The sequence below is a fragment of the Echiichthys vipera genome (genome assembly GCF_963691815.1).
Source record: "Echiichthys vipera genome assembly, chromosome: 16".
Taxonomy (NCBI): Eukaryota; Metazoa; Chordata; class Actinopteri; order Perciformes; family Trachinidae; genus Echiichthys; species Echiichthys vipera.
Genome location: NC_139841.1, coordinates 17,042,994 through 17,063,354, shown reverse-complemented (window position 1 = coordinate 17,063,354; position 20,361 = coordinate 17,042,994). Strand labels below are relative to the sequence as shown.

At 42.5% G+C, this 20,361-nt stretch overlaps 2 protein-coding genes across 2 annotated transcripts; both read left to right on the top strand.

Moving 5' to 3' along the window:
* Window positions 1-575: 575 nt before the first annotated feature.
* Window positions 576-5,438, top strand: svopb (SV2 related protein b). Its single transcript, XM_083929588.1, has 16 exons — window positions 576-682; window positions 902-1,032; window positions 1,434-1,519; window positions 1,613-1,711; window positions 1,800-1,871; window positions 1,976-2,100; window positions 2,192-2,255; window positions 2,383-2,508; window positions 2,584-2,712; window positions 2,818-2,891; window positions 3,237-3,313; window positions 3,405-3,509; window positions 3,752-3,863; window positions 3,969-4,050; window positions 4,579-4,668; window positions 4,783-5,438. The coding sequence occupies exons 1-16, from the start codon at window positions 621-623 to the stop codon at window positions 4,990-4,992; spliced, it is 1,644 nt and encodes a 547-aa protein (XP_083785714.1). The 5' UTR covers window positions 576-620; the 3' UTR covers window positions 4,993-5,438.
* Window positions 5,439-6,241: 803 nt separating this feature from the next.
* Window positions 6,242-20,342, top strand: ssh1b (slingshot protein phosphatase 1b; the record flags this gene model as incomplete). Its single annotated transcript, XM_083930249.1, has 15 exons — window positions 6,242-6,325; window positions 7,747-7,784; window positions 11,761-11,861; window positions 13,170-13,234; window positions 13,410-13,531; window positions 13,621-13,689; window positions 14,077-14,142; window positions 15,704-15,898; window positions 16,227-16,320; window positions 16,605-16,733; window positions 16,848-16,894; window positions 17,179-17,325; window positions 18,499-18,699; window positions 18,927-19,557; window positions 19,716-20,342. The coding sequence occupies exons 1-15, from the start codon at window positions 6,245-6,247 to the stop codon at window positions 20,340-20,342; spliced, it is 2,613 nt and encodes an 870-aa protein (XP_083786375.1). The 5' UTR covers window positions 6,242-6,244.
* Window positions 20,343-20,361: the final 19 nt, after the last annotated feature.

Below are 20,361 nucleotides of genomic sequence, written 5' to 3'. Positions count from 1 at the left end.
TGGTAAGTATAAAATAAAAGTAAAATTATTTCTGAATGCTACTCATTTACAAGAAATTACCACGAAGTACCACATCGTGAAGAAATCGCTTCCTCTCATGAGGCAGGAAGAGATAAAATTGATTGTTATGTGTGTAAATATGAACCATCGGATCAAACATATTGTCTTGAGCAACATATTCAACTATCTGCTCAAGAACTATGTTCCTTCAGACTGAAAGCCTTCTGGTTATTGGACCAACACCAAAAGGATGTGAGCACAACCTGCTGTTGACTGCAGGCTACAACAGTTAATCAGATAGTGAAACACATTAGTGCAGTGGTTGAAACGTGTATCTCATGTCACCCTGCCCTTCATCATATCAAATATTTGTTCACTTTAACATCATTGTGTGCTCTTATTTTTCAAACATTAAACTCAGGGACTTAACTACAAAGCCCATGCTAATTATCTCCTGCAGAGTAGCACCCTTTAGTTTCCTGGTGTAACCCCACCCCTTTCTTTTCCCAAAGGTAGTCTTCTATGATTAGGTGTCTGACTGCACCAGCAGGTTTGTTCAAAACAGAGGGGGGAGTGTGGTTAAAAGTCCCAGCTCCCTTCCACAAACAAACTACGGTAAAATGGACAACTGGAACAGAAGAACCCAGGTTGCTTACAAGCGGTGGAGTAATCCTGACCTGAGGTAAAACATCCACAGGATTTTTATTTTGTATATCCTGAACATTTGTAATGCTAACAGGAAGTGCAATCTGAGACAAAACCTGCCCTGCTGTGTTGACATACCAGAGTGTAGCCACAGGGATATGTCTGTAAAGACTTAGGTAAATATGTTTTCTGATATTGTATACTTTTGTGATTGATAATGCCTGAATTTCTTTTTTTTGGTGTGCTGACACCTCAGCGGTGAGGCAGATTTTGTGGGTCGCAGCGATGAGGACCAGGGCACAGACAATGAGATCTGCACTATAGCCTCAGGAGTCAACTCGGAGGGAATGAAGTCTGCATCCGTATCTGGATTTGATCAAACTGAGGGTTTGTGGAAGACTACTTAGTTGTTGTTTATACACATTTTAATCTTGTCTGTCTGCCATATTTTGAAAATATGGAAGATACACATCAATGTGGCCTTTCAATACAATGTGTCTCGTTTTTGCTAACAATCAAGTTACTTTAATGACTATATGTTTGTGATAGTTTGCATATAAGCTGAGGAACCGATCTATATTGTAGCAGTATTGATTGGCTGACCTACCGTCGGTGGTGGAGGAAGTGTTTAGCAATCACATCAGAACATTAGGGCCATCCTGACAGCTTCTTAAAAAATAAGGCATCTCGACCTGCGTTATAATAAAAAAGGCATGGAAATCGCACCTTTATGTTATACATTTCTTTACAGGGAACAGTAAACTTGCAGTCTTGTCCCTTTTTTACAGAAACCATGACAGTAGACGATGCACTGGAGGCCATCGGCTTTGGAAAGTTCCAGTATAAAATGTCCGTCCTAACTGGACTGTCATGGGTAAGCATCCTAAAACAAGCAGAAAGGTTCTCACTCTGACTTCCAGATATTGTGTCTCTCACGTGTATGTCCCTGTTGCCTCTCTGAGAGCAGATAGGAGACGCCATGGAGATGATGATCCTCAGTATCTTGAGCCCCCAGCTGCACTGTGAGTGGAGGCTGCCCGGCTACCAGGTGGCTCTTATAACATCGGTAAGCTCCCGTTTTTTAGAAAAATGTTCTTCTACAGCTTATTGATTAATTGATTGATTGAATGAATGTGTGTTTTTGTTTGCCTCAGGTGGTGTTTGTTGGAATGGGGATCGGTTCGCCTGTATGGGGTAATGTTTCCGACACGTACGGTAGAAAAGTGGTACGTCTCCTATCTGCATTTTCAATTTATGAATTAGTGGGCGTATTGATATAGTAGTGATATTTAACTTGTGTGTTCTCCACGTACATCTCTCTGGTAAACAGGGTCTGACCATTTGTATGTGCTGGGCTCTGTTCTACGGCTTGTTGAGTTCCTTCGCTCCGGTGTATGGCTGGATCTTGGTCCTGCGGGGCCTCGTAGGCATCGGCCTCGGAGGAGCGCCTCAGTCGTGAGTTGAACTGCTTCCTGCTCTCATGACGGGATAAAGCCTGAACCAGAGCAATGGAATGATTTTCAACATACATTTGGTCTCTTTTAAGGGTGACACTGTACTCTGAATTCCTCCCAGTGAAGACAAGAGGCACCTGCATCATGTTGATTGGAGTAAAGTGATTTCTTTTTTTTTTCCGTAATTTCTGTATGACTTTTCCTGTGTTCCAGTGTTGAATCTTTGATCTATAAGTATACTGCTCATTCATTCCCTCCTGACTGATGTGTTTGTGTGCATCAGTCATTCTGGGCCCTTGGTTCCGTGCTGGAAGTCCTCCTGGCATTGTTGATAATGCCCAATCTCGGCTGGAGGTGGCTGCTCGGCCTGTCCACTATACCAATGGCAATCTTTGTTTCCTTTTGCTTTGTAAGTATGTTGGTGATTATTGAAATAAAACAATCTGAGAGTGGAGCTCTCAACTGAACTTTCCGTGTTATACAGTGGCTGCCTGAGAGTGCTCGTTTTCATGTGCTGGCGGGAAAAACAGAGAAGGCCATGGCAACTTTAAAACGCATTGCCAAAGAGAACGGCAAGGCCATGCCTCAAGGGAAGCTTATCGCCAATATACAGGTGATATATAAGTTTTTGCATTTGTTCAGATAAAGTGTCCAATACAATGCTTAATTGGTGATATAAATAAAATACAGTGCTTTTTTTGTTATTTTAATTTCACAGAATGACCGGGGACGGATCAAAGATCTCTTCACTCCTCAGTATTGGAGGACTACTCTTCTTCTGTGGTTTATATGGTTAGCTTGAGTAACACATCTTCACCTTTTCTTCAGGTTTTCTTAATCAGGTATTTTGACCAGATGTAATTCTTTATTTGCAGCTGGATTACCAAGTAGTGGTTGGTATCTAGAGCATCAGGAATTATAATTCTGAGACCGCCTTGTGGACTGCATGCACGTCACTACATGATGCCCAATTAAACCCCTGTGTGCGTACACAATCAACAGAGAAGGGGAGCAACAGGGGACCATTGCTGATTTTTTGCCCCAGTGACCGCTAGCCTGTTAATCCAGCCAGGTGTTTAAATCTGTATTTTCAACCACTGCGCAATTTAAAACACTGTATTGTTATTTTATCCACAGGTTTGCAAATGCCTTTACCTATTATGGGATAGTCCTGTTGACCACTGAGCTGATCCAAGATGGAGATTCATGTCTTGGTAAGTAAGAGCTCCACGGCTTTTGACATTTGTCATATTGCATCTTAAACTGGAACAAATACCAAAACAAAACTGTCCTTCTTCTGTATAGCGGCACATGGGGCAAAGATTGAATCAAGCTGTAGACTCGAATGCAAACATTTGACATCAGAAGACTACAAAGACCTTTTATGGACAACATTAGCTGAATTCCCAGGTAACAATGCTGTCTTGTAGCATTTTCACCGAGCTGGGGTTTATAAGGTGAACACTCCATGATGGTGATAAACAGGTTTAAAGTATTTAAGGCTTGTTTAGATAAGCTATTCCTAGAGTAACAAATGTGTTGTTTTAGGGAGTGGTCTAGGCTGTTAAATGGTAAATCATTTGCAGTGTGTTTACACTGTTGTCTTGTCTTCTGCATTTTAAAGATATCTTTGTTTTCTATGTTTGTTTCAGGTATTTTATTTATCGTTATAGCAATTGACCGTATCGGCAGGAAGCAGAGCCTGGCTCTGTCCTTCTTCATGTTTTCTTTATCCATTCTGCCCTTATATGGTTGCATTGGGAGGTAAGTTTGTGTCCGTGTTATTTTTCATATTGGCACAACAACCATATATTAAAACATCACAACTGACCTCTTAACTCTCCATGTCTGTCTTTTCTGTCCATGCAGGATAGCTCTTACAATCTGCATCTTTATTGCCAGAGCCTTCATCTCTGCAGGATTCCAAGTTGCTTTTGTTTACACGCCAGAAGTAGGTCTACCATTTTACCAGTATAAAGGGATAGTGACTTTTTTTTTTTTTGAAGTGGGGTGAGGTACTTATCGATAGTCAGTTTGTTACCCACAGTAGATGGGAGTCTACTTGGGAGAAGCAGCTAGGAGGACAGGCAGGGAAGCCAAGCAATGTTCTGTGCGGATGGGGGCAGTGGCTTTATGTATTTTAGCCACCTGAAGTTAGACAGTCGGAGTTAGCCCTCAGATAGCCCTGTTTAAGTGTATATTCTAAATATAGTGTACACTTAAATTGAAATTGATCTTTTTAGCTGCTGTCCCCATCCACAACTGTACATTGCTTATCTTCTATCCCCGTCCTCCTGCCTACTTCTCACCACTAGCGACCATCTACTGAAAATAACTCACTGAATATTGATACAGTAAGTACCTCATACAACCCCACTTCAAAAAATCAAAATATGTCTTCAATATTGAACACTTGTTTTACATATACAGTATATAGGCTTTCATTTGAACACAAAAAAATGCTGTCTCCTCTGATTAGGTGTTCCCTACAGAAAATAGAGCCTTAGGAATGGGGACTTCCAGTGCAGTAGCCAGGGTGGGTGCCCTGATTACCCCCTTTGTGGCACAGGTATGCAGAAGTGACATCTCTGTTTTAAAAAGGAATCCACAAGCACCAGTCTGATATTAGACTCCTGTATTTTTTTTTCTACCTGGCTTCTCACATTTAGTGTTGTGGTTCTAGGTGTTGCTCAGGACATCACTGCCTTTGACTCTGTCGTTGTACTGCGGCCTTAGTCTGTTGGGTGGCATTGCATCCTTGGTCCTGCCCATTGAGACGTCAGGCAGGGGTCTGCAGGAGTCCAACCTTGATCAGGAGGCCAGAGAGCAGCGGACTAGGACCACCTCAACCAGCCAGTCAAATGATACAACACACTCCTTGGACCATAAGTAGAGCAACCAGGAATGCAACAAAAAAAGTGGGAAAAGGATAATTCTTCAACTCCCAGGCTGCTGTATGTGCCACAGTTACCTCTTTAACTGTGGATTGAATCCTGTGAGCGATGATGGGTGAAGAACAACAGGGGACAATCTCATTAGTTCACAGTCAGGGAGTGATAATTGAGGGTAAGCCTACTTCCCATGTCTAATGAGAGCGGAAGCACGCTTGTGCTTGGACTGGTTTGTTCACCCTCTCCTTTCATCCAGGCCATGAGAAGCAAGAGAGGGACATTAGAGACAATTATGATTCACTGTACGGGATCTGCTAGAAAATATGCAATTCAAGCCTTACCTTGCCTCAAGAGACAATATTTATTTTATACATTTTGGATTTAAAAAAATCCTTGTTGTATTTATTTATAGATGAAGCCAGGTGCTTAATTAAAGTTGTTCAATGTGCTTTAGGCTGTATTGTATTTTGTCAGTCATTGAATGTCAGTGATGTAATTTGAACAATAAAATATGTGTGGTTCTGGCTCTACATCAGAGCTGCAACGATTAACCAATGAGTGGATCATCAAAAAACGAATCTGGACTTATGATAAAATCCAGACATTCTCAAATGTGACAATTGGTTTTTTTTTGTTTTTCGGTTTAACTAAACAAGATATTTGGTGACATCACCCAGGGCTGTTAGGCGATGTAGACCAAATAATCATATAGAGTGAGCAGATGGATCTATTATGGAAAATACACATGGTTCGGTGCCTTTCTCAACATTATGTCAACCTCACTGCGTTTCATAACATGAGCAGAATATTATTTCATCAACATTTGTATTTGGGAGTTCCTAGTCTGGCCAGTCACCTTGACAACATTGGCCCAATGACAGCGCACACGCGAACTAGGCCAGCCAATCACAGGCATCCGGCGAAGCTGCATGTCATTTCTGCCCCGCTTTGCAACCCGCACCGTGTTTTGTTTGTCTGTCTGCGCAGCGGGGATGAAATTTCGAGGTCTGCCGCTGCTGGCTCGGTACAAACGGAGGAAATATCTCATGACTTCCCGCTCATGAGGACTCCGGTAACCGCAGAGGACGCACGGAGCAGGACCGAACGGGAGCAGCGCCGGGGCTCTGGAGTCAGGTGCTGCTGGATGAGAGTCTGACTAGGCATTTTCTCCCCGGTGACAGAGACAATCTCAGCGGCGCATCTTCCCCACATCCTCCTCCTCCGCTGCCCCTCCAAAGCTGCAGCCCACCGACCATGGCCCTGGTGACTCTGCAGCGCTCTCCCACCCCGAGTGCAGCATCCTCGGCCAGCACGACCAACAGCAGTGCGGGGGAGGTAAGAAGGAAAAGCCGGGGCTCGGTCTTTGTGTGTGTGTGTGTGTGTGTGTGTGTGTGTGTGTGTGTGTGTGTGTGTGTGTGTGTGTGTGTGTGTGTGTGTGTGTGTGTGTGTGTGTGTGTGTGTGTGTGTGTGTGTGTGTGTGTGTGTTATAAACTTGATATGTTGTTGCATTGTGGCCTGCAGAGAGTTGTTTGTGGCTACTGTGGCAGCGGATTTGTAAACACAATCCTGCAGAGGGGAGGGGGAGGCTGCTGGGTTTAGCTGTCAGAACAAAGTGGTCATTTTGCTGCTGCACAAACATTTGCTGCGTTGCACTCAGGTAGTTCTCCCTCCTTGTTATTGGTCGTTTATGTAGTAATGCAGCCTCAATGTTGGGGAGGAGACTTTAAAGGGGAATGACATCAATTATTTTTTTCTCATTCAGTGTGTGTGTGTGACCCAGGACACTTCAGTCAAGTGCCAATGAACTTGCAATAAAGAAAAATGAGTGATATGAGATGTATGCACACCTCACACAAACATCTTAAAGGCCAGTATTCAATATCTGACATTGTGTGTGTTTTTTTCTTGCTTTAGAAAACACAGTCAGGTTCAGCCCCTGACAACAAGAAGTAACATTGACTGTAGAGGAGCTCGAGGCTGTGAATCAGACATTTAATCCCACATCCAAAACAAAATTTTAGCTGCAAAGAGCGTTCGCCAGATTTGACGTCCCAGTGAACATCAGGGTTTTTGCTCCTGTTTCTAGTTTGGGAAAGTGGATTACGTGCGTCTGAAGTGAAGCTGACTAAACTGAGGCACAAAAACAAGCAGTGACATTCTTCCTCTGATGAGTTTTTAATATCAATTTCTGCGTTACAGCTCGCTATCTTGCAAGATTCAGCGGGAAGGTAAAAGTGGATCGCTGTGATGTTAGTTTCGATGTGTGTGTGTGTTTTTTTCTTGCTGAACTTGTGCAGTTTGAAAGCTGTCCTTGATGAGATCACAGCATTGACAGGGGAGCACCAGCAGTTGGCGCTGGCACGCTTTCTTCCAGTTTGCATGGTCGTTAAAATCTATTGGCACTACTGTATCTGCTTACATCTTAAACCTTTAACTAAACGTAAATGTATCGAGGTCCAGTGACAGTTCCTGAATGTATTTTTGCTCGTACGCCCCTGCAGCTCAGTCTCTCACAGATACAGCAAACACATTTTTTTGTCCAGTGATGATGTTTCATGCTCACAGTGAATGTAGGCCTCCAGATGACCCACACAACAGTTACATGTGCACAGTGCAGTAGTAGTCTCTTTTCCCTTATCCAGTCTGAGACTCAGTAGAACATCATTCAATTCTCTACATTCATTTGACACTGTCGATCCACAATGTCATGCTGTTGCTGTCTTTTTAGTCTCTGCCTTGTTATTTTTGTCTTTCAGGATTTTGGAAGTGATGATGAGCGGAAAAATAATCAGAGGTAAGGTCTTTCTGTTTCAAAAGTTGTGTAGTTCAAGTTCTTACTGTGATGTCAAAGTATTTTACAAAGAATTACAAACCCATTGCATTTCTGATTTTTGGAAGTGTGGTTGCAGGGCTGTAGTCATGACCAAGGCAGAGTCCAGAGCAAATCCGGTCCTGTTCAAGACCGTAATGAGTAATCATGTCTTTCCAATGCTACCATACTGATTAAGGAGTTAGGATTGATCGAGCACCAACAAGACTGATCTTTATTCTAACATCAAGATATAGACAAGTGCAAGACTAGTGTGCTTATCCATAGTCAGTGTATTACCTATGTATTTTTTTATTGCTCAGAATTTGATAGAATATCCGCTGTGGCTATACCACTGCTGTCCTAGCAAGAATAACCAAGGCACTTCAACAAAAACCTTTTATTTATTGATAAAAACAGTGAGCAAAATTAGAGAACAATAACCATATTGTCGGAAGAGAGAGAAGTGAAGAGAAGTCTTCTTTTGGCTCTAGGATTAAAAAATAGGAATAGAAAGTGTAGAGGCCATTGCTTTGAATGACTTCGGCACATCTGCACCCACAGGACATCACTAGTTTCTCACACTGCTCTGGTTTGATCTTGGTCCGTTCTTCTTGCAGTCTCTCCCACAGTTAGGCAACTGTAGTGGGTTTCTTAGCCATTACTTTGTTGCCAAGGATTTTCCAGAGATAACTGTGTCTGCAAAATGTTTGTTGCCCATTTGATTGTATACAGACGTGATGGTTCTATAATTGGAAAAAAGGTTTAAACAAAACACAAGTTTGGTAAAGGAAAGTTACACTTGAACTGACTTGTTGTATGCAGTGAATTAGACTGTCAAAAGATCGTGCTGCTTGTGACTTTGGCAGGTGATGAGCTGCTTGTCTCATTCTGAGTCCTAAGGATTAAGACATATCAGTTGTGCAGTTTATACTCTGTAATGGCCCACATTGTTGTCAAGCAGAGAAACCTGCTGGAAGTACAGTTGACTTAATGTGACAGATTACTCACAGCACATAATAGAGAGCACATAAACTGTTGTTCTTCTGCGGTCACAAAGCTTTTCTTTAATCAACCAGACGTCACAAAAGTCATGATTTGTGTCAGCAAAGCTTCGGCACAGACTCTGCCTTTGTGCGCGCTGCGTGGGTGGGTCATTCACAGTAGCAACAGTCATGTCATGCCTGAAGTGTCAACATGAGTAACATGTTTCTGCGGCTCAGTAATCCATCAGCGAAGTCTGTACTTAGGAATCTGCATGTCAGACATGAGATTTGCTACAAGTAACATTTCCATCACCTCCAAGCCGCTCGCATGAATGACGGTATTGTGGCCGAGTGTTGCCTAGGGAGAGCTGATCGCCGAAGCACGTGCTGCGAAGAGGAGATAGTGAGCAAAGACTGAGAGGGCCGAGAAATCTGTGGGAGGGAAAGAGGAAGGACCGAGACCACAGCGAGAGAAATTAAACTGCTAGCAGAGGCTGCAGTCCCCTGACCGTGGACAGGAATATGCAGGTGCAGAAGATGGATGGGAGGATGTTGATAAGAGGAGACTAAAATTGGAGAGTTTATATTCTGAGGGAGACTGTAAATAGTCTACTAGCAGGATGCATCTGGTAGTGAAACCTTCACATAAAGCCATGCTCACGGTTCTGCCTCACTTTGTGGAGAAAGCTGCTCTGACTCGGAGGGAGATCTGTCGCATGTAAGTTCTCACAGCGCCACAAACGAAAAGTCGATAGCAGACGTGATAGTGGACACTCATTAGAGTAACGCAGCACTTAGTGGCAGAGTTGAGAGTTAGAGTTGGCGGTCTTTTTAAGGACAGCCATTCACATTTTAAGGTGAGACGCAAGAGGTTGTTTTGCTTTAATCTTCTTTCAGACTAATGGATAGGAAACATCTAAAATTCACATTTAAGTGTTTATTTGACTATTTGCGTCTGTAGATCTCTCCTTAATCAACTGGGGAAGTTTCATGGTAATATCTATGAGTTAAAAATGTTTACCCTATTCACCTGAAGTGTCTTGTCAAATATATGGAATTTTACGATAAATGTCCTTAAAGGCTGTTTTCTCATATTCTTTTTTTCCTCATACTCTGAGCCAGAAATCTCAATTTCAGTACATGAATCAAACTTTCCAGTTTCATTGCTGTCTATATTCTAAAGATTTCTACAGAGGTGTTTTGTTCATAGATCATTTATAGTCTGAATTATAGAACATCTTGTTCCTAAAAAACATGTTGAAACTATAAAATGTTTCACCCTATGTGTTAGTGTATCTGTAGCTTTTAATTATGAGAGGGTTTTTTTGTCAATGCTTCAAGAGGTATGATTTATTTTTGTTTGTTTTTGTAAATAAAAAAAACACATGTGATTACTCTTAACAAAGCGTTGGCGTACATCTGTTTAAGGTTATTAATTCACATCACGCCTTGTGATTCACTTCGCTGTCATCTCCAAAAATCCAAGTCTTCTACATACATTAGAAAAGAAATTGTGACACAACGTAGCAGAGGTGGAGCTGAAACAAAAGGCCTTGTGATGGTCCCACTCGGTCATACCAGGCTTTTGTGTGTGTTGGCTGAGCAGGGGAATGAGACTGCAGTTAAACAAAGCCGCGCTCTGTTCTGTGTCTGAAAAAGGCCGCTGAAGCTCTCCTCCTGCTTCACCGCGGCCCTCATAACAAAGTCATGGCCCAGAAGTGCTGCGTCCAAACACAGGTCCGGACAGGAGAGGAAGTTTTGAAAGCCAGAGCACATATGGATAGTCGCGGCGTAACGCCTGATTCATCATAGGTCAACGAACCCAATCAAAGTAGAGACCGTTAATCATGCTATAAAAACACTGGGCTGTAAAGTCACTGCATCAGGACTCTGCCGACTTTCAGCCACTGATGAGCCCTCTGTCCTGCCCACTGAACCAATGAGAACGTAATAAGTATGCACCCTTCACCTGGCTGCTCACTGTATGTACAGAATCCTGACTGTAGACACTTCATGTCCCTGTGTCAACTCTGTTAATCGCAATTCTTGAACACACCACATGATTTCAACTCCAGTTTTACCATGGTCTCATCTCATCTCATCTCATCTTCATCTGCTTATCCGGGGTCGGGTCTCGGGGGCAGCAGCTTTCGCAGGGGACCCCAAACTTTCCCGGGCCACATTAACCAGCTCTAACTGGGGGATCCCGATGCTTTCCCAGGTCAGTGTGGAGATATAATCTCTCCACCTGGCCCATGGTCTTCTCCGAGGCTAAGGAGCAGCGGCTCTACTCCGAGTTCCTCACGGATGGCTGAACTTCTCACCCTATCTCCAGGGAGATAGGGTGAGAAGAGGGAGACTCCAGCCACCCTCCTTAGAAAACCCATTTGTGACAACAGAAAATATTGATGATTGATCCAAGTCCTCATTTGCATTAAAGGCCACATATAATGCAAACATCAAGTTTTTCATATCTGTATTTTGGGTTTATACTAGAACATATTTACATTCTTTAATGTTCAGAACTCGTTCTTTTTTAATCCATATTTAGCACCTTTCTCTTTAGACCCCGCTCCTAAAAAACCCCAGTCTTCTCTCAATGGTCAGTCTTTCAGGTGGTGTTTTAAGACCGTTATCTATAACTTCTTGCCTCCCGACTGAAATTAGACATAAATCTGTGTTTAACTTCTTTTGTACCTGTGACAGCCAATGTTAGGCAGTGGAATGTTAAATCACTCCTGTCTCTCTTCAATCCATGTTGTTACAAAGCCGAGGGGAAACGGTAGACCCTGAATAAGTCCAGGGTATCCTCGCATCACTTGTGTCTGAATCGAAGGGTTACGATAAAGCATAATTATGAGTGGTTAAATGTGTAAAACATTATCATTCTGTGCTGCAGGATAGACAGTTCTTTGATGGTGGTTGTTAAGGTTTCCACAGCCCTCAATGTGTTTTTTCACATCTGCTTTTTCCAGCCTCAGTGAGAGCTTCTTCATGGTCAAAGGAGCCGCCCTCTTCCTCCAGCAGGGTGGCAACGCACAAGGACCAAAGACTCCGACCCACCACAAACATGCAGGTAGGAACAAACATGCACAGAAGAAGCTTTGTTCTTTATTCTCTGCCAAAATGAGCTCCAGACAAAAGGAGAATTGTATTTGCTGAGGTGGCTTTTCTCTCCGTGGGTTTGTCTGCGTTTATTGTAAACTGTAAGGAGCCGTTACTTAGCTCCTAGTCTTACCTGAAGTGACCTGCAGTTAAACACGAGGGATGCTCACAAATCAATTAAACAAGGTCAAGTGTACTTAAAGCCATTTCAAAGAAATATACAGATTGAAATTTGTTCTTTAACGTTTTGAATACTGGGCACTCGACATTACTCATTACACAATCAAGCTGCTGCTGATGTTTGTCTGCAAATCAGTGACATTAAAATGTGGCCTTATCATGCAGAATCTAAACATTAAGGTGTTCTGTAAGTGTTTTAACATCCATCAATGGGATTCTTTAATAGATGTTCTTTCTAATCTAAAATCCTTGTTGAGCCTGAAGTCATTTGAGGACAAATGATGGACAAGAAGTCTGTTTTGCACGTGACTCCGGTGTTACTCGCTAACTTTAACACAAGCTTAGCACAGCTGGAAAGTCACAGAGTTTGGATTTGTCTTCATTGAGAGAAATCCACCACCATACTTCTTCCCACTGGAGAAGAAAACCAACAATGAATGCACAATAGAAGAAGCTGAATGATCAGTTTGTAGTTGACCTTTTTAGTTGTTTTTTTATTCTCAGAAATTCCAGACAGAGTTTCTCTGCAGTGAAGCTTGTCACTGTCCATTTTTTATTTTTTCAAAACTGGAGGTTGAGAATAACACTTATTTGTGCAGTATTTTTGATAATGGACATTGATCATTTTAACAGAAGTATACAAACATGGTATTCTTATTGCCCAACAAAGGGCTCTTATTTGCCCCTTCAGTCTTTGAAAATTCCCCTCCTCTCTGGATGGCATATGGGTAAAACAGCCCATAATCAAATTAAATATATTTATATACCATGTGTATATTTATATACACATGGTATATAAAGTGAAAAAAAAAGAAAAAAAAGAAAAAATATATGATAGGCCTATAAATAAATTAAACATCAGCTATACAAATCTATATATAGTTTATATTTCTTCTTAATTACTGCAGTTGTGGGAAATCATTTTCTCTGTCAGGATATTTGTGAGTCTGGTTTAGACATCCAGACTGTGACGATGACCTTAACTGGTCCAAACAAGTATGAGGAAAAAAGATTGAACTGAATTAAACTGCTTCTCAGTGAACTGCAGTACACTCATCTGGTTTCCCTAATAAGTCTGAAAACGCGTTTTACTTTTCAGGTGATTTACCTCAACACCTGCAGGTCATGTTCAAGATCCTCCGGTCTGAAGATCGCATTAAGTTGGTAAGCGTAATACTCAAAGCCACTTCATCACTCAATTTCTGTTTGACAAGTATTTGGATGTATCGTTTACGTGGGTGTTGTACACTTGAAGTTCATTTCATTCAATATATTGAAAATTGCATGACAACACTCGTAATACAGTTTTTTTCTTGCATTCTCTTCTTTCTTTCCTCAGGCTGTACGGTTAGAGAGCGGATGGTCAGACAGGGTGCGCTACATGGTGGTTATCTACACCACCGGCCATCAAGATACAGAGGAAAACATTGTCCTGGGAATGGACTTCACAGACAAGGACAGGTAATGAGTCTCTCTGCAGCCGTACATTTCGTGCACATCTGATTATTATATCTGTTAAAATGTTATTCCAAAATCTTTGTAATCTACAGTAAGAATTGCTCTATTGGGATGGTACTGCCACTGTGGAGTGATACCAACATACATTTAGATGGAGATGGGTAAGTTTCAGTTTGTCCTTCCATAATAGATGGAATACTTTAATCAACTGACATAAGTTTCTGATGTATATTTTCGCTCATATTCCACCTGCATGTTGTATTGCTCTCTGCCTTTTAGGAATGACTGCCAACTGGTGGCAGAGGCTTGAATTACATGCATGTGTGTGTGTGTGTGTGGGTGTGTGTGTGTGTGTGTGGGGGGGGGGGCAGTTCTTGCTGACCTGTTAACATTGTCTCTGTATGCTAGAGGAATGTTCCACCGGTTGGTGTCCTGAATAGTCCCCATGAACGAGCCTTGACCAGTCTGTGTTTACATCCCCCTGATTGCTCCTCATCTCCACCCACACTCAAACTGATCTTTTTCCCTCTCCTCCGCTTCCTCACCAGAGGCTTCAGCGTGAACACGGCGGGGCGGTCACATGTCTTCAAGCCTGTATCTGTGCAGGCCATGTGGTGAGTGAAGCCTTCGTGTTTACCTGGGATTAGTGGTGTGCGCGCGCCTGTGCGTGCGAATGTGTGTGTGCGTGTGAGTGCGTGTGTGTGTGTGTGTGTGTGTGTGTGTGTGTGTGTGTGTGTGTGTGTGTGTGTGTGTGTGTGTGTGTGTGTGTGTGTGTGTGTGTGTGTGTGTGTGTGTGTGTGTGTGTGTGTGTGTGTGTGTGTGTGCGTGCGCGTGTGTGTGTGTGTGTGTGTGTGTGTGTGTGTGTGTGTGTGTGCGTGTGTGTGTGGACAGGAGGAGAACAACATTGACCATGCTGGATGTTGTTTTAGACTCTTAGATCAAAACCCGTGTACCACACCTTAAAGCATGTTGTTCTAGTTACTTAGCGTTTTCAGATTTGTTTGTCCATTTGTATGCCTGTGTGCAGTGTGAAGGTACAGAATGCTGAACAGTGAGATTAGCCGAGTAAGCTCAATTATGGGATCAAGTAGCAGCTCCACGAAAAGGTAATAAATAACTGTTAGACTTTGTCCAACACTGAGGCTTTGTACTTGTTAGCCCAGTGTTAATACACGTACAAAATACCACCATATCCATATAAAAAACTAAAATACACATTGGGTGAAAAAAAAAAAACACGTTCAGCCTCACACATCTACTAAATTAAAATCTGTTTAAATCAGGACGGGGGCGATCATCCAATATGATAATTTATGGTCTTTCAGTGGAATATATGTCATGTAGAAATCAGATTGAGATTCAGTTATATACACTTACGTTGTCTAAATTTACAATAACAAGCACATTAACTCAAACGTCGCCTGAGGGAATATCATTTGAAAATTGCAGTTTTGCCAGGCAGTTCAATGTGATTACCTGGATACATAACCCATTCACACACTGAGATAAAGTCCTTCTTCCAATGCCCAGCCCTACTGGGAGGGAGTTCAAAGAAGGAAGCTACTGTTTATATATATATTGTCAAATCGATGTAAAAATGTCTATCGTATGCGTATATAAATATACTTTTTTTTTTCTTTATTGTTTCTATCACCATGATGAAAAATCAGTGGCCAAACTGCATTACGACAATATTTACGTCATTTCTACGACGCTTTACGTTTCTGATCCTTGCACATTATGTTCATTTTGCACCAAAGTTCATAATAAAATTAAATTAAGTATTACTAGTATTACTATTACTTGTACTAAAAGTACTTTTTATTGTACAGAAATAGACTTGACTTTGTGGTTATTTCATAATTATTTATTTACTGAATTACCAGAAAACATGCTGAATCGTTATAAATATTGTTATTAAGATATGAAATTGCCTATATTAGGATAAGCCAGCACTAATTTAAATGATTGAAAGTGATTAATTTTCTTTATTTGGTAATATGACAACTATAAAGCATTTTGTTATATTTTTATATGATAATAGTGATGACATTGTTTGTCCAGAGACTTCTGACAGTCTTGTTCATGTGCCACCTGCTGGTCACTTATCACAGTGACAGATAAACACGTGTCATTTTTGATGGCACAGCCTGCCTTTGCTCTCTGTCTCTGCAGGTCTGCCCTGCAGGTCCTCCACAAGGCATGCGAGGTGTCACGCCGGTTTAACTACTTCCAAGGGGGCATTGCTCTCACGTGGATGGCCTTCTATGAGAGCTGCATCACTTCAGAGCAAAGCTGCGTCAATGAGTGGAACGCTATGACCGACCTGGAGACCACCCGGCCCGACTCGCCCACCATGTTCGTCGACCGGTGAGACCCTATAGGCTGCTTCACGTAACATAACAGTTTTAGTTGGAAAACAAATTCACTGTAGAAATTCACAGTACTCACACCTGATGTTGTTGCCCCTTATGCTGCCTGAGAATTTCAAACAGTATCTGACTCACGTTTCCAAACAAACGTGCTGCTAAATGAAACATACCTGGTGTGTTTACGTCCTTAGTCATGGAACAGATTTGAATGCTTCGGACACCAGCTGTTGTCCCTTTTGTCTTCAGCAGTGGGAACATGTTACACTGTTATGCTAATTTTCCTTCCGACAGCAGCACTTATGTATGTATTGACTCATTATGTGCAGGCCAACTGAGCGAGAGCGAACAGAGTGTCTCATTAAAGCAAAGCTACGCAGCATCATGACGTTTCAAGACCTGGAGAACATCACCTCGAAGGAGGTATGTGTCAAATCAACTTTTCCACAAGAGCGCGATTAGTCCAGATCTTTCTATAATGCTGTTTTGAGAAAAAAGAAACATTGGATTTTCATGTTTTATTAATGTCTTTAACATTAAAAGAAGTGTCACGAATTTGACTATTGTTGCAAATACACTGTGAAACTGTGTAAGTGGAACCAGGGAGTAGAGCTTTGTTCTGTCAAGCCAGTGTGTTTTAGTGCTTCTCTTTGTGTCGCTGTTGTTTTAGGAAACTAAAGTGTTTCATGTTTAATCCTCGTCCACAGATCCGTACTGAGCTGGAGCAGCACATGAGCTGCAACCTAACAGAGTACAAAGAGTTCATCGACAACGAGATGCTTTTGATCCTGGGTCAGATGGACAAGCCCACACTTATCTTTGACCATGTGTTCTTGGTGAGAATGTCTTTTATTTTATTTTACCTTTTTTCATTTTTTAGCCAATATAATATATATATAATAGTAATCAGAAAATATTCTGAAAAAGTTTTTGTCTTTTTGCCTCTGTAGGGCTCTGAGTGGAACGCCTCCAATCTGGAAGAACTACGTGACTGCGGGTGAGCTGATAGTTCAACACTAATATACCATTTTATCCTGATTTGACCCTAAATGTTTTACTCTTATAGCGAATTAAACGAAAGCTATGTATAATTTTTACGTGAACCTTAATATACCCTCGTATTGTAAAATCATTTAAAGTTAACCTGTTCAAAACACAAACGCACATCTCCGTATGACTTTCAATTATTATTTAGTTAGTGCAGCAGTGTTGGTTTGTAGGTAATAGTTCAAATAAAAAGTAGTGAAGATAAATACTAACATGTTATTGTTTTGTTTGCAGAGTGGGTTACATCCTGAATGTTACCAGAGAGATTGACAACTTCTTCCCGGGGATGTTTTCCTATCACAACGTCCGCGTATACGACGAGGATGCCACTGACCTGTTGGCCCACTGGAACGACACGTACAACTTTATTGTCAAAGCCAAGTAAGACCTTACATGTAAAAAAAAGACACCAGTAGGCATGGACACATTCTACAGATTATAAACTATAACTCCAGACTCTTTATCCAAGTAGTCAACAGAACAATGCACCCACAGCACTTTTTGTAGTGGGGTTATATGAGGTACTTAACCATAGTCAGTGTAGATAGTGTAGATTAGATGACGGTCTGCACGCCCCCAGTTAGGAGGCGCTGATAGGAGTCCTGACACGGAAGCTAAGCGATGCACTGATGTGGACGAGGGCAACAGCTAGAGGTATTTTTTACCAGCTAATGAAAAAAAAAACAATCTAAGTTTTTGTCTATGCTATATTTAGAATATCCTCAAAGCAATTTCAGTCAAAAACAACTGGACTGGTTGTTTGTCTAGGAAGACGTTTCACCTCTCATCCAAGAGGCTTCATCAGTCCTAGACAAACAACCAGTCCAGTTGTTTTTGACTGAAATTGCTTTGAGGATAACGATGACCTGGACGAATGAGAACATTCACAGGCCTATATTTAGAATATTTTCACCTCTTTACCTTTTCCTCAAACAGCCCTGGTTTAGTTTACGAGAGGGGAACTAAAGTCGTTCTATGCAATCATCAAAGTCACCAGACTCCATTGACAAAAACATTGAGTTGCTCTTCCACTGCCTTGATCAGTTAAGTGTTTGTGTTATTGTGTGACTTATGTGTTTTAAAGGGTTACAAACTCCAAGTACCTCATATAACACCACTTCAAAAAATCTGAACTTTTCCTTTAATAGATGGTTTTTTGTCATAATCTTTAAGTCAGCACAGTTAGACTTGTTGGCATCATGTATTCTTTGCAAGTACTTGAGCCGTGACCACACAAGACACATTGTTCTCCCGCCCAAATGCACGACACAGCTGTGAGTAATATAGAGAGAGCCAAAACTGTGCAATCAGTATGGTTGCTATGCAACTGTCTAAGCATTTTAATTTGGAAGTAAAAAAATAAAAAAATAAATGGTTTGTGAAAATAAAAATGGAAATGCTAAAGTTGAGACATATGAAGTGCTCATCCTGAAAACCATCTAATCCAAACATGAACAGATTTGACAGGATTTTGATTACTACTACACTGTCCAACTCATCATCAACTAGATCCATACAATGAGATGTAAATGGGTTTTTTCTCCTGTCCAATAGGAAGAACAATTCCAAGTGCCTGGTGCACTGTAAGATGGGGGTTAGCCGGTCTGCCTCTACAGTTATTGCCTATGCAATGAAGGAGTATGGCTGGTCTGTGCAGAAAGCCTACAACTTTGTCAAGCAGAAACGGGGTATAGCTCAGCCAAACGCTGGTTTCATGAGACAGCTGGCGGAGTACGAGGGAATCCTGGACGCAAGGTAAGCAGGTCTACAGTTTCATTCAGGTTTGCACTTGGCTGCAGCCTGGGTGTTCTTTACTGTGTTTTTTTACTTTAATACTAATCACACAACGTTGCGTTTTATAAAGCTAATAGCCATTACACACATGCTGCTGGTATGACAAATGTAATGGTGCTTTGTGACGTTATCTGTGTGACTGCCTGTTATTTTTATCAAATGTAAACAAAAGTATTTTGCCGTCACAGTAAACACCGCCACAACAAGCTATGGAGGCCTGAAACGGATGAAGAGGGATCAGATGATTTGCAAGCCTCTGGCCACTGTCTTGGTGGGGAGGAGACACCAGTGCTCAGAGGGGAAGAAGCCTGGGGAGGCTGCGGGGCCTCTCCGTGCAGGGCTATGGGTCTGGAGATGGAGCCCCTTGACTCTCTTAACTATAATTATTACTTCAGACGTTTGTCAGACTCTGCATTAGACAGTGAGCCCTCCACTCCAGTGCGTGGTCCCCCTCTGCTAGGTATGGAAAGAGTTTTCATTGAGATTGAAGACGTGGAAAGGGATGCACTATTGGAGGACGAGGGTTTCCCCATGGCCCATTTAGCCCTGCCTGGCGGGGGCACTGCTGCTCAGACTTGTGGCCGCCTCGACCCCCTGGAGGACATGAGACTGAGGCTTGAGATTAGTACTTTGGAGGAAGAGGATGAGGAAGAGGCCAAGAAAGAAGAAGCTGAGATGGCAGCCTTGGCTCAAACACCTGGAGGTTCACAGGGAAAGGAGGCTGAGAGGACGGAGGAAAGCCAGTTAGGCCTGGCCAACCTGAACACAAACAACAGCAACCGCCTGGCTGCCAAGCGCAGCTGCCCTGCAGCCTTTGATGTGAGTTAAGAAAATAAACCTTTTTCCTGTGGTAAAGTCATGTTTTGTGTTTAACAACCATTTTTTTAAACTGCTTTCCTGTCAGAAGCATTATGTAATTTAGCATTATAAACATTCTGCATGCCACTGATACTGTATTTGTATTTTACTCCATTCAGGACAGTGCTAGCACAGGAAACCCTCTAAAGGTGAAGCCCTCCTATCAGTCCTGTAAAGACTGCCTGCGTCTACCACAAGGGCGGCGCTGTGACCGTCCAGCAGGAGGTCGTTCCCACCGCCTTAACCCCTCCCGCCACTGCAATGTCCCCACCATATGCATAGATCCGCCCGGGACAAATTTTAACTCCACCCCACGTCTGCAGTCTCTTCAGGCCTCTGCAGTTGTCCCAACTACCATGGTCCAGCCCTGTAGTCATCTCTACCGCTGTTCCACCTGCACCCCCGGTTTCCCACTAACCACCCGCCAGAAACTGGTTTCACCCATGAGCTGTGAGGAAACGCCCGCTGACCGCAGCTTTGTGGAGACTGAGGACATGGACGAACCACAGGGAGACGACGTGGGAGAAGAAATGTCAAGGGATGGTACCACTGCGGCTCCTGCTGAAGGTTCAGAACTACAACCTGGTGGTGCAGTGGAGCTCCAGCAGCAGGCTCTGGCCCAGCTACAAATGCCAGGACTGGGGATAGAATTTGGTCTGGAACTGATGCGACAGAGGGCAGAGCAGCTTGAGAAGCTGCCAAGCTTGGCCATGGAGGGGCAGCTCCCAGTGGGGCCCCTGCCTTAATACAGTGAGCCGGACATGG

Coding starts and splice junctions, on each gene's coding strand:
- svopb (XM_083929588.1), top strand. CDS start 621: ATGGACAACTGGAACAGAAGAACCCAGGTTGCTTACAAGCGGTGGAGT. Junction 2,256..2,382: donor CCTGCATCATGTTGATTGGA/GTAAAGTGATTT, acceptor TGTGTGCATCAG/TCATTCTGGGCCCTTGGTTC. Junction 4,051..4,578: donor CTTTTGTTTACACGCCAGAA/GTAGGTCTACCA, acceptor TCCTCTGATTAG/GTGTTCCCTACAGAAAATAG.